Source organism: Salvelinus fontinalis, chromosome 24 (assembly GCF_029448725.1).
Source record: "Salvelinus fontinalis isolate EN_2023a chromosome 24, ASM2944872v1, whole genome shotgun sequence".
Taxonomy (NCBI): domain Eukaryota; kingdom Metazoa; phylum Chordata; class Actinopteri; order Salmoniformes; family Salmonidae; genus Salvelinus; species Salvelinus fontinalis.
Genome location: NC_074688.1, coordinates 31,730,309 through 31,744,251, shown reverse-complemented (window position 1 = coordinate 31,744,251; position 13,943 = coordinate 31,730,309). Strand labels below are relative to the sequence as shown.

The following is a 13,943-nucleotide window of genomic DNA, read 5'->3' as shown; positions in this document are numbered from 1 at the left end:
ATGATTTAGGATGTAGATCCTTCAAGCATTAGCCTATTCATCACGTTCTTTTGGTTTACTTGGACTGTACCTACCAACTTCTTGTCTCACTTTTCTTTTGTTTGTTTTGTGTTTGTATTCTTTGTTTCTTTGTGTCTCTATCTGTCATCCTTCATCATGACCAGTTTACAAGACATGGTGACAAAGTATCAGAAAAGAAGGAACAAAACGTGAGGAACTTGAGCTCATGTTTGACATTGTTTGTTTTAACCTCTGTTTTGGAATAGTCTGTTGCCCTTCACTGGAAAAGATGCAATATCAAGCAGCAAATATATTGTCAATGTTCAAGCCACCTCATATAAATTCAAGTTTAGGACTTATGACGTAGTTCATATGTCACTGAATAAGTACTGAACTATGGGATACCATTCAACGAACAAGCTCAGTGATACTGCATCGTTATTCCAGGGCTCAGCTATTCCCCCATAACCTAATTTGCTTCACTCTTCACTGCATGACGCCACATGCTGAACTGCATGAATGCCATTGACAACATGCTTTTCTAAACCAAGCATGAAACATCCCCTTCCCCAGAGTGTTTGTGTGGTTATTCATCCAGTAACCCCTTCAACTGAGGGTAACACATAATACCTAACAGGTGTAGTAAGCATCCATCACTGGGTAAGTGTGTTGCCCCTCTGGTCAGTCCTTGTGGTGTCCCCCAGGGCTCAGTTCTTGGCTCTCCGGGGTTCTGTCGCACACCACTGTGCCACTGTGCCTTGTTTGAACAGCGTTATGTGCCCAGCGGCCACCCCCTGCTCTCAGGGCCTACTGAAAATTTCAGAGCCATGCTCTGGGGTGGATGTGAGACGTGACTGTCTGCCTCTGACGACGGAAAGACGAGGGGTGTGTTTTTCATCAATCTTTCACACTCACTATATAATGCAGGACCCTCAAATGTCTTACAAAAAGCTCTTTGCTAGTCTGGGAAGCGGCTCACACGTAGTGTTAACCTCTGGCTCTGGGCCATTTCAGTCCCATGTCAATGTTCCCTTACAGCAGTCACTGATGTTTCTGCTGTTAAACCCTTGTTAAGCAGTATTGTGTAAAGTGCTGCTTTTTGTTAAAGCAGAAAGGGTTCTGAATGTTAAAGGTAGACTCAGCGATATGACGTAGATGCAGAAAGTAAACAGCATAGTGGGTCATTTTCCGCAACAACTAAGCATTGAAGCGTGAGGTTAAACTTCTCCGCTGTTTTGGTCCTGTGGATGCCACACTGTGAACAGCATGTAGTAAACCCGTGCACATGCACAGACACTGTATGTGACTGTCTGAGAGCGAAGTCTTGCATCTCACTCATCTCATTATCTGTGGTGCTGCTCGTGGTAACGTCATTTCGCTACCTTTAATGATGAACTTTTACATTACAGTAGAGCAGGTATTCCCAAACCCCCAGGTGTACGCGCAATGCCGTCGGGGGTCCGCCAAATAAAAATGTGAATTTTTTTCATCTTTTTTTTTTCTTTCACATTTTCAGACAGTCTATTTAGATTTTCCAACGGGGCTATACATTTGGGGGAGTTTTTTCTCGCCTGAGTAGCATCGTTTCACTGCCAAAAATACAATTTAAACCATCTACATTTACATTTACATTTAAGTCATTTAGCAGACGCTTTTATCCAGAGCGACTTACAAATTGGTGCATTCACCTTATGATATCCAATGGAACAACCACTTTACAATAGTGCATCTAAATCTTTTAAGGGGGGGGGGGGTTAGAAGGATTACTTTATCCTATCTAGTGTTCAGCGAAATAACAACACACTGTCAAATACAGGTAGCCTTGTCAAATAGTAAACATCCAATCACATTAACCGTTACTCTCTCGCCGGAATTCCCATAACGGTCCGTATGTAGCCAAACGTAGCTGCTGCTCATGTTGGTATCTGTACTGATGGCACAAAAGCCATGACAGGGAGACATAGTGGAGTGGTAACGCGCGTTCAAGCAGTTGCTCCCGACGCCACTTGGGTACACTGCAGTATCCACTGGGAGGCTCTTGCTGCCAAGGGAATGCCTGACAGCTTGAAAGACGTTTTGGACATTATAGTGAAAATTGTTAACTTTTTTAAAGCAAGGCCTCTGAACTCGTGTATTTTCTGCACTATGCAATGATATGGGCAGCAACCATGTAACGCTTTTACAACATACGCTGGTGCGTGCTCTGGTTATCAAGGAGCAAAGTATTGACACATTTTTCTTTATTAAGAGACGAGCTTAAAGTTTTCATTACTGACCATAATTTTCACTTGTCTGACCGCTTGCATGATGACGAGTTTCTCACATGACTGGCCTATCTGGGTGATGTTATTTCTCACCTGAATGATTTGAATCGAGGATTACCGGAACTCTCCGCAACTATATTCAATGTGCGGGACAAAATTGAGGCTATGATTAAGAAGTTGGAGCTCTTCTCTGTCTGCATTAACAAGGACAACACACAGGTCTTTCCATCATTGTATGATTTTTTGTGAGCAAATGTACTCAAGCTCACGGACAATGTCAAATGTGATATAGCAAAGCACCTGAGTGAGTTGGGTGCCCAGTTATGCAGGTACTTTCCCCAAACGGATGACGCAAACTGGATTCATGCTTTCAGGCCCTGCCTCCAGTCCACTTACCGATATCTGAACAAGAGAGCCTCGTCAAAATTGCAAAAAGCGGTTCTGTGAAAATTGAGTTGAATCAGAAGCCACTGCCAGATTTCTGGATTGGGCTGCTTTCAGAGTATCCTGCCTTGGCAAATCGTGCTGTTAAGACACTGATGCCCTTTGCAACCACGTACCTATGTGAGAGTGGATTCTCGGCCCTCACTAGCATAGAAAACTAAATACAGGCACAGACTGTATGTGGAAAATTATTTAAGACTGAGACTCTCTCCAATACAACCCAACATTGCAGAGTTATGTGCATCCTTTCAAGCACACCCTTCTCATTAACCTGTGGTGAATTATTCACAATTTTCGATTAACAAAAGGTTTAATATGTAAGATGGTTAAATAAAGGGCAACATTATTGTTTATTATTTTGTTCCCTGGTCCTATAAGAGCTCTTTGTCACTTCCCACAAGCCGGGTTGTGACAAAACTCACACTCATTCTTATGTTTAATAAATGTATCGTATAGTGTGTGTGGCAGGCTTACAATGATGGCAAATAACAACATTTGAGAGTGCGCTGACCCTGGTGCTAGAGGGGGTACGCAGCTGGAGGTTGAATGTTTGAAGGGGTACGGGACTATAAAAGGTTTAGGAACCACTGCACTAAAGACTACAGTGTTGGGAAGTTCATGTAACTTAGGTATTAATTGAATGGGAGACCTCAGCTTTTCTTTCCAGGGTTTTTGTTATTGAATCATAATAACCATGTACTTTGTTTTTTAGCACGAGGCAGTAATAGTAATATGGCATTAATAGCTACTGATTTGATAAATGTTTTGTTTGGATGGGCACGTTTAGATGGGCACGTACACAGTACATAGGAGTAATTGGAGACTATTGATTGACACCGAATTGAGTTATTTCAACGTGCTATGCTTTCATTTCTGTTTTCAAATAGATTGGAAATGTAATCCATGTCTGTCGTTGTTTGATCACGAAACAGGTGGCAAGTCATTTTAGACTAAATGAACAACATCAGGATGAAATCATTTTCCTGTCGCTTTAACAAAACAAACCTGCGTCACAATCTCCCCTTTTTAATCTGGCATTGGAGATCACAGCAATTCTCCTAGCGTATGTGTCTTAATAGGTTTTGAACAGATGCGTATGCCTGGCTGGCTGGGTTGAACCCCCATAGGGAGCTGCTGTCTAGGCTGAGCTGCCTAATAAAAGCCCCAATATTCTGGGAATCAACACCCAGGGACACCAAGGAGGAGCAGGGCAGAGGGAGCAGAAGAGGGTCCATAGGAGCTAATGATGAATGTAATAGTGTGTAACAGAGATGTACAACCACTGGAGGCAGATTGTCACAGACAATTAATGTCTCCCTCCACATTCTGTGTTTGTTTGCGTCCCCTGGGCTCTCGGCACGGCTTAACTAATGGTATGGCGGTCAAAGATATAAATTGTGTGTGACATCGTGTGTGAAGCGCTCGATTACAAAGGGCCCGTCGTCCCGTCGGTTTTGTTTTGGCCCCGGCCTGGGAAGGGAAGGACTCTGATCTGAGTACATCGCCTCCATTTACCCACTGTCTCCTCCTTGCACAAAATGCACAAGGGGAAAGAGATGCACATCCTTCAAGTCGTGGAATGCCCCCCCCCCCCCCCCCCAAAAAACCCCCATTTGAATCTCAACAGGATTGTACCTGTATAAATTAATACAAAATTTGTGCTTAAGGAAATTCTCTCCATGAAGTAATGGAATTATTACTATTTTGTAGAGAGGGTTTCGACATTGATTTTGCATAATGATAGCTAATGTAATTTTGCCCTGGGGAACGCAAGCGATGTCATCAAGGTCAGGAGAAAAAAATACCAACCTTTTTTTCTTTCTTCAAAGCAACATCAGTGCTCTTAGTATTCCTGGAGCTGCTATAGTTCTTTTAAGCAGTATGTTGCCAGATACGTGAACGGATAAAAGACTAATCTTAAGAGGCTGGGAAGGTGTTGACTCGCAAAGCCCAACAAACACACAAAACCAAGTGTTTGTTTTTTTTCTTTGAGGAGAAGAGTAAACAGCTGTGGAATTGTCTGCTCCGGTTAGCTAACATTAGCTCCTTTTTCCCAGGGCTCCTTCACTCTTTGTTTACTCCCATTATTGACAAGGCCTCTGTGCCATAGACAGCCAGCCGCTCACTCACAATAACCATTCTCACTGACGTTCCCCACATTGCAGGCCATGCCTGGCCTATTAGACAAAGTTGATTACAGCCTCCCTCCTAGAGAAATGCTTTTATCTCGACTCCCAACCCTTCCCTTCTTAACACTGCCATCTTAGTGCCTAATATTTCAAGTTATTGTACAGTTTAAAACAGTGGGCTAGTTATGATAAAACCCATAATTAAATAGTTTCTTCAGCGATCAGGGGAGGCTCTTGTATCTCTGTCTCATAAGGATTTTAATTGTAGCTACTGTATGTGGTTGTGGGCCAAATTAAGTGCTGAAAAACTGATTTGCCTAGTTAAATAAAATAAAAATAAAAAGTGTTGAAAACCTATTTTCTTTCTCTACTCCACAGCAAGACAATAGGTTTTTAAAAGCAGATGTGGGTATTTTGACCCCCCCACCCCCAAGCCATGTCTCAGTTTTATTATTAAGCCTTAACACCTTAATTTCGCAGCACCACATGAGTGTTGGGCTCTGACAGCACTTAATGAGTGTCATGCTCTTTTCAACCGTGTCAAATTTCTAACAACCCTCCATTTCTCCTCACGCTTCGCAGTAGGCTGTCGACGCGTAATGATAATTTAGAGAGAAAACAGCTCAACAACCGAACTGTGCACCAAATCATTTTGTAAAGAGCTCAACTGCAATTTTGGGAGACTGTGGAGGGAATAGATAAGTGAGAGAGATGAAAGTGAAAATCTCTCCATTTTGTGCACACTCTTCAGTTTCCACTTCATCCCATTCCTGGCCTCTCTCCTTGTGCTCTGTCTTAACTCGAGTGGCTTTGGATCAGAGTGAATGGAATTTAGCCCTCTTTGGGCGACACACTGTGCCCCATTTCCAGCTAACCACAGGGCCACAGTGATAACACTCCTAACGGTGACAACAAGTGTGTGGGGGGGGGGGGGGTGTTTCCTGGGTCTTCTAGGATCTAGTGCATGTGGTTTTCTGCAGTCTTCTCTTCCAAAGTAATAGATGTGGTCCTCCTCGGGTGCCTCACTAACACTTCCAATACAGGATCTTTCTCTCTCTGTCTTTTTCTCTCTTCCCTCCATCATTCTCTCCTCAACTTCACTCCATCTCTCTCACCCCTCCCTCCATCTCCTCTCTTCCTCTTTATACCTTTTTTCTATCACACTCGTTCAGCTCTTCCACACCTCTCTTTTCTCTACTCCTCTCTTGTCCCACTGACGTTGTGTTTTGTCCCTCCCCTCCACACAGTGAGGGAGACTCATCTGACTCGGAGGTGGAAGACCGTGTGGACGGGGTCAAGTCCTGGCTGTCCAAAAACAAAGGCTCGACCAAGAACCTCTCAGATGACGGCAGCCTCAAGAGTGCCAGGTCAATATGGCACCCCTTCCTCTATCCCCCTGGGTCCTATCTTCACCACTGCCAAACACCCACACGCACACATTCCCCCTGCTTACAAAGCAGACAAAATTGGTTTTAGTATCCAGTCACCCCCTATCAGGATTTTACGTGGTCCAGCCTAGCACTTAACCTCCAATGCAGATAAGACGATTGGAAGGGAACACTTGGCTAGACATAAGGGGGTGTTATTTTTATTATTATTACTGGTGTTTCCTTTATCCTCTTTGTCTTTTATTGTCACTGCCTTGATGACAGCCGCCTCCCTGGCAGATGTATCGACATGCCCGGATGCCAGCTGGCATGCATACCTACACCCCCCTCTCCCCCTCACCTCCTCTCTCCCGTTCTCCCCTCTCCCTGAGATTAATGGATGTATCTGCCAGCTGATAGCTTCGATTGCCCTAGATTTGTCTCCTTACCAGAATATTTAACTGCCCCCCCCCCCCAGCCCCTCACAACTTTGAACAACTTTTAAGAGTTTTTAAATCTCTCTTAACTGTGTCTCCACGGACACCCTCCCTTTCTTCAGAAGAGCTCTGTTCCTTGATCCAAGCTCTGTGTGTTGGTTAAGACGTGCACACAGACCCAAACACACACACACACAATTGGGAAGTGTGTGTCCAGCACCCTTGCTGAATCACTCAACATATTTCACCACAATGAGATGCTTGACTAGAATTCTGTGTAACATTCACATACAACAAATTCAAATGCATACCTCCATGCTAAACTATTTAAATACAGAGACTTTGATTTTGCATAAAGGAATTGATTAGGACAAGACAGCACATGTTATTTGAGGGGTTTTCTCCAGTCAGTACATGTCTTGTTTTTGTTGTGTCCATCTTGCGTTGTGAATCCAAATAGGCATTCTCTACCCCACAGTCATTTGAATCATTGCTCTAACTACTTGTCTTTACTTTCTTCCTGCTGAATTCAATCTGTTGCTCATCCAATTCCTGTTTTAAGTATCATTCATCTCTCTCCTTTTAAGTTTGTAATTCCATTTATTATTCTTTCTCTTTCTCTTCCTCCTCTTCCACTTCCTCCATATACATCAACGTTTCTCTGTCCTGCCACTCCTCCCTCTCTCTCTCTCTCTCCTCCTTCCTGCCTCCATCCTCTGTCTAGATTTGCCGTAAACGTAGACGCAGAGGAAGGGAAAGAGTGGAAAGAGGGTAAGGAATGGAAAGAGGGCAAAGAGAAAGCGGTAGATCAGAGCAGGCCGGTGTCTGTGATGAGTTCCCTGAGCTACAGGAAGCGCTCCAACATCAATGACTCCATCGGAGGTAAAGGGGAAGACAGCTCCCTCTTCAGTTCCCTCAAGAAGGACCAGGAGTCTATCTCCTCCTTCCGTAAGGCCAAGCCCAACGGCTCCTTACCCCAGGATGACTCCTACTCAGTCAGCTCCAGCTCCTGGAGGAAGTCCCAGACTGGGAACGATGATGACCGTGGCTCGGTTATCTCCCAGGCCTACACTGAAGCCACCAGCAGGGCTAGGAAGGGCATGGACAGCCGCTGGGGAGACTTCGACAAAGAGTCCACCGTGTCCTCCATGGCCCCCAGCCGGGCCTCCGTCGCCACCACGCACCATGGCCTGAGCCCAGACGACACCATGCCCAGTCCCCTGAGCCGCCGCAGCAGCACCTCCGCACACCGTATGGACGAGTCATATGGAAGAAGTGGTCGCAGCCCCTCTCTCAGTCGCCGTTCTGGGGGCAGGAGCCCTGGCAGTGTGAGCTGTGCTGACTCACGCATATCTGACTTCCGCAGCTGTCGCCTCAGCGAGTTTGATGACATGGAGGACGGGCACAGCGTGGTCTTCACCGAGCGCACCTCAGCCTACAGCTCCCACTCCTCCACGGGACGCAGCCTGTCCATGCCCCCGCCACACGCCCGCTCCTCCTACAGAGATGATGACGAGCTCCCTGACACCTCGGACGTCAAGCCGGCCACCGTCGGCCACCGCAACTACCTGGACCCCGACCTGGAGAAGGCCATCAACGAGGTGCTCAACTTCAAACCCATCAAGTTCAAACGCACCAGCCTGGAAGACTCAGAGGCCGAGGCAGGGAGGAAAGAGGATGATACAGAGGATGACAGGAAGGGTGTGCTTAGTGTCAGGGGGAGAGGTGACCAGGAGGTGGACAGCGGGCGCAGCACCAGCAGTCTGAGACGGTCCGCAGCGACTGTGGACTGTAGGAGGTCCTCGAGCAGCATGAGCAGCCGCAGCAACAGCCACAGTCGCAGCCACAGCCGCAGCAACAGCGGCAAGAAGAGACAAGGTAAGAAGAAGAAGAAGAGGAGGAGCCACGGCTCCGAGTCAGACAGCTCCGATGATGACCGCCGCCGCAAGAAGGGCAGCTCCAAGAAGAAGGACAAGAAGTCCAAAAAGGAGTCTTCTTCCTCATCCTCGGATTCAGAGTCTGACTCAGAGTCTGGCTCCAGTTCAGGTGCCTCCACCGTCTCCTACAAAAGCACCAACAGCGTGAAAAGAGCTCCTGGCCGCCAGGCCTCTAGCCCAGAGGGGGAGAGGGAGGCGGGGACGCCTGTTGAGGGGCAGCCCCCTCCTAACAAGAAGGAGGAGAAGAATAGGAAGAAGAAAGTGGACAACCTGATGATGAAATATCTGTACAGACCGGACAGTGACTGAGGCTGGCAGTAGGTGTTGCCTGGTGTGGACTGTGTCTACTGCATGGTGTGATGATGCTAACCACAGAGGTTCCTCAGTCAATCCTCTTCTGCTGAGTCTCACATTCAGCGGACCCCCCCTTTTATAATCTAACTCAAATATCCAGTCACCTTTTGAAAACATCAGTTATGTTATGAATGATACATCACTTTGAGTTAATTGACTTATGTCTGTTAGGGCTTCAACATTTCTGTAGAAATGTAGAATTTCACTTTGTTCATCTTAAGACATTTTTGTTTTTTAATTACACTCCATCCCTAAATAGTAATTGAAATAATTAAGGTCCTTAATTCACAGAAGCTCATCTGAAAGCAATTACAATTTACATCTCTTCAATGGCAGTTGTGACATTGCTTTGCACTGCTGTAATTCCGTTATGGTATTTTGGGGGGAAAGATAGAGAAGGGTATAAACGTGTTGTGGATGCATTACAATGTCGATTAGCCTAGCAGCAGGAATGTTAGAGCCGAGGAAAAGGCTAAGTTCACGTGGATGTACCCATAGTGCTGCTGGCTAGTTCTCCACCCAAATGTCAGCCTAATTTATGGCGCCGGAAATAAGAAAATACCAGGTGTCGTCAATTACGACGGCCACCATAGATTTCCCCCTCCAACCACCTTAATTCTGTGCGTAATTAGACCCACTGCATTGATTTACACAAGCAGCAAGTACATTTAAGATGCACGATTGACAGTAATTAACCCTAGGTTTGCATAATTTAAGTGGGCTTGAATGTTAAATCAGGTTGAAACACGCAGTAGCAGTAGGCAGGTAGAATATCTAAAGACAGAGAGAGGGTACGTCAGAGTTGCTCTACTGACGATTCATACGGAAGATTTGCTCTATTGTTTAGAAGTCATTAGAGTGAAAAAAAGGTTCACTGGTATTTTATTTAAACTGAATGGTATTTGATTGTCCTACACTTGTGAGGCCAGGCAGTGCACTGTAGGTATGCTATTGTTCTGTTTTTGGAGAGTAAGCCGCAGTGCATAGCAGATTAAAACAACCACAAACCAGAACCATACTCCATCACATGCTCTCTGTGGAATAAGTGTACTTTTTGTGTGTCTAAAAATGTAGTTTTATAACTAGAGTTATGGTAGTATGCATCCGTCCATGTGTTTGTGCACATTTAGTTGGTTGAAGCACAATATGTGTAACATTACATAAAAGATAAGAACATATGATCATGCCCCACTGTGTAACTATCCTCGGGACCTGTCATTGATTCTTTCTCTCCCTCCAGTCCTCCTAGCCGAAGACGGTTCTGCTTTGACAAATCTGACGAAGAAGAGGTTGAAAAAGAAGGTGGTGCGTCCCGAGGGTCCTACCGCTCCAGAAACACACGGGGCAGCTACCTGAACAACAGTGACAGCGAAGACAAGCCCTCTGAGACAACATAGTTCACACACACACACCAGCCAACAAACCCTGCATGTTGAGAGGGCCCCTGTGGTGCTGTCATCACACACAACCACTCTACTGTTCTTCTAACCCTGCAACATGGCAATGATACTATTACTATCATTATTATTCTACTGTTACAAAGCAGCTTGCATTGCTAAGGTCTAGAGAAGGTGCCATAGTACGTCAGTGTACAGTACACAACACTAATGGTTTCTCTCGCACTCCACTGGGCCAACCATCTCTTAGTGTATTTCACCAGTCACATGTGACAATGTCTCCATCTTGGATCTGGCCCCTCCAGTTGAACAGCACCTCCATTAATAATGGCTTGTATCTCCTGTCTCTGCTGGCTGCATGAGGACAGCTGCTGCTTGGCTGGCGCCATCGTCTCCTACTTCCTAGACTCTGTCATCGTCATCATGGTTGTAACTGAGCCAAAGAACTAGCTATGTTCCCTTGTGTTTTATCACTGCATCGGGGGACTAGAAAGACAAAAAATCTAACAAAAAAAAGATGGAGGAAATAAGTACCAAAAAAAGCCTTTGTTGCAAGTAGATGTGTACACTGTGTTATTGCTTATCAAGTATATGTGTACACTGTGTTATTGCTTATCAAGTATATGTGTACACTGTGTTATTGCTTATCTGAGTCCTGGTAAAAAGACCAGAGTTTTTTGGGGGGAGAAGTGCCGTTGATATACAGTACATAGGGTCCTCTGCAGCTGTGCTTAGATTCTGGCTGCAGCGCCGCGCCACCCCCTGAAAGAAGACGCTTTCATCGGCTCATCTGCTTGTTTTCTATTGCTTGTTTGAGCAGGAGAATAATGTTTCCTAACAGGAAGACAACAGAAGAGAGCTGCAGCACCAAACTGCTTTGTGATGAAAGTTTAGCCCTTCTCTTCTTTTTTCTTTTTGTTTTGATGTTTGAAAGAAGATCATTTGTTTTCGAGAGTCCTGCCATCAAGAAAATGAATTTCCAGGAGGTTGGAGCGTAGCATACCCTATGAAATGCCTTGCCTTTTATTTCAACTTGAATTGAACTAAGTACTTTGCAGAAATGCTTTTGGGGTGAGAGTCTTTGGCTCAGCTGTTTTTTTTCTTCTCTCTGTCGTTGTGGTTGTTGTTCTCATGCTTTTCACTCGTTTTCTCTCCATTTGATGTTTGCTTTCCAAAGGGAACGATATTGAACACCATGCTTTATGATGGTTTGCCTTTAGTTTATATCTCCTTCAACACCCACATGTTTTCTTTTTCTGATAAACCATACTGGATTACACATGGTGAGGATTTGGGGTCCTCAACCCACATGGTAAATCCTTCTGTGTTCCATCATCACTCTGTAAACTGGATATAATACATTCAAATCCTTTTCAGTGTCTCTGAAGCCTATTTGTCATGTAGGATTCATCAGTATTCTGTCCTGAACCAATGCTACTGTTCATAACAGAGCAGCAGTTTAACCAGGAAGATATTAAAGACCCATGCTTTTACGGTTGCTTGGTGTTACATTGAACCCTTCGGCTGTCTCTTTAGTATTTATGAATTAGCGTTAATGAATTGAGCAGGCCTGCCAAAATGTGTATTATCCACCTGTACATGGCAAGTGGGGCTGACAGGATTGTGTTGATACTTTGCGTGACGGGAGAAGTTTGGTGCGTTTGTATTATACATGCTTTTTAAAGACAGATTTAACACCTTTTTCCTCTATGCCAGGGTTTCCCAAACTCTGTCTTGGGGCCTGCCAGGGTTTACGTTTTGGTATTTGCCTGGGCACTACACAGCTGATTCAAATAATCAAAGCTTGATGATGAGATGATTATTTGAATCAGCTGTGTAGTGCTAGGGCAAAAAAGAAAGCGTGCACCTAGGGGGGCACCAGGACCAAGTTTGGGAAACCCTGCTCTATGCAGTCAACATGAGTTTTAAAAGGAATTGTAAACTGTTTTATGATCTCGTTTTATGATACTCTTAAACCTGAGTCATCATAAAAACACCAGGCAAACAAAGAAATAAGCCAACATAACATTGCTGACTGTACACATTAATATTTATATAAATATCTGTACTGATTCATGCTAGCTTTCAAAATAGTATATTTTTATTTTCGTTATTGAACAAAATGACCACTTATTATGAGTAATTTTGGTTTACAGTTTAATATATTGTAAATAAATGATGACTCAGACTGTAATTTTATTTTCTCTGTGGGTTTTTGTTTGACATTTTCTGCATTGGTGTTTCAGCCTCCAAGCTCCTATCTGTCTTTTCAGACTTAAATATGCACATTAGAAAATAGTCTCCCACTTAACATTTCTGGAGGGCATACTGTGGTATTTTTTTTAATGAAAGGCAAATAAAAATAAATTCTGTTCTCTGATGCATCCACTGTTTTCTACAGATTTGAGAAATGTCAACAGTATCACTGACCCTGACTCTGAGGCCTTTCAAATCAGGAACACAAGTTCAATTGACTGGCCTTTATCTTGTTTCCAAAGAAACCTTTTCCCTCTCTTCTGTATGTTTTGATGGCAAATTATTTTCAGAGCGAAGAGAAAGGGATTACCAAGCATAGTGCTTTCTTCATCATCTTCAACACAACAGCTATTAGCAGGGAAACCTTGATTACTGTGTGGGAGACGCCACAACCACCACGGTAAATGCCATCAGTTTCCACCATTATGTTAGCATTCTACCTACTGTACGTAACTATAAGGGCAAGGTGCAGCTGATAGCCGAGTACTGAACTGAACAAATGGAAGCCCATTGTACTTATTTGTACTTCATTACAATTACTGTATGTACCAAAACATTAAGGTTCCTTGGTTAGTCTTTGACAATCATCACCTCCCTATGTAACTGGAGGCACGGTGCAGCAGATAGCCAATTACTGCTAACGCCGAAGAACAAAAGGGTAGATGCCCATTGTAGCATTACATTACTGTATGTCCCAACAGATAACCATTGACTGAAATCATCATCTCCCTTTCCACCATTATCAAATACGACGGCCATGCCCACATTGCCACGGTGATTTTTTAATCCTGCACCTTCCAAATACCATTGTTCAGAATCAATACATGTTCTCTACAACAGGGCTACCGCACTCTAGTTCATAAAGTAGTCACTCAATCACGGCTCTCTCATTGTAGTTGACTGTTTGAAAAGTGGTCGCACAATGTCCTTCAGCACTAAATGTGATACAACCCTAGTATAATGTACTGTACTTTTCATTCACACACATTGTCTTTGAAATGCTACAATACACAGCACACAAGACATAACTCTCCATGGACCTATATAGGGGAACACTATAACTGTGAAGAATGTCAATGAGCAATATTTTTATGATGGGCCTTATTCTATCGTAGCACTGTCATATAATTGTCTGGTCTTTGAGAATTGCTGACAAGATAGAAATTGTTCTGGAAAATGTTAGAAGGACAATGGATTTACAATATTATATTTACAATAGTCAATATTCAATCTCATATTTTGATTTGGGTGTAGAGTGTGACATGCAATTTACCCCTCATTTAACTCTGTGGATCCTCTCCTGCTGTTTTCAGAAACAGCCATTAGAGGTTCTGTTCCAGGAAAGATGCAAGGATAAA

At 44.1% G+C, this 13,943-nt stretch overlaps 1 protein-coding gene across 10 annotated transcripts in view; it reads left to right on the top strand.

Moving 5' to 3' along the window:
• The window catches only part of LOC129822295 (unconventional myosin-XVIIIa-like), a 165,268-nt gene extending 152,559 nt beyond the window's left edge, over positions 1 to 12,709 (top strand). For 4 of the 10 annotated variants that reach the window (XM_055880455.1, XM_055880453.1, XM_055880452.1 and 1 more), the window contains 4 exons: positions 165 to 209; positions 6,085 to 6,204; positions 7,366 to 8,895; positions 10,173 to 10,262. In XM_055880455.1, the coding sequence (XP_055736430.1) occupies positions 165 to 209; positions 6,085 to 6,204; positions 7,366 to 8,887 (1,687 nt within the window). In that variant the 3' untranslated portion in view covers positions 8,888 to 8,895; positions 10,173 to 10,262. Of the gene's footprint in view, positions 1 to 164; positions 210 to 6,084; positions 6,205 to 7,365; positions 8,896 to 10,172 lie in introns of all 10 variants that reach the window. The other 6 variants (XM_055880456.1, XM_055880454.1, XM_055880462.1 and 3 more) reach the window with 4 other exon arrangements.
• Positions 12,710 to 13,943: the final 1,234 nt, after the last annotated feature.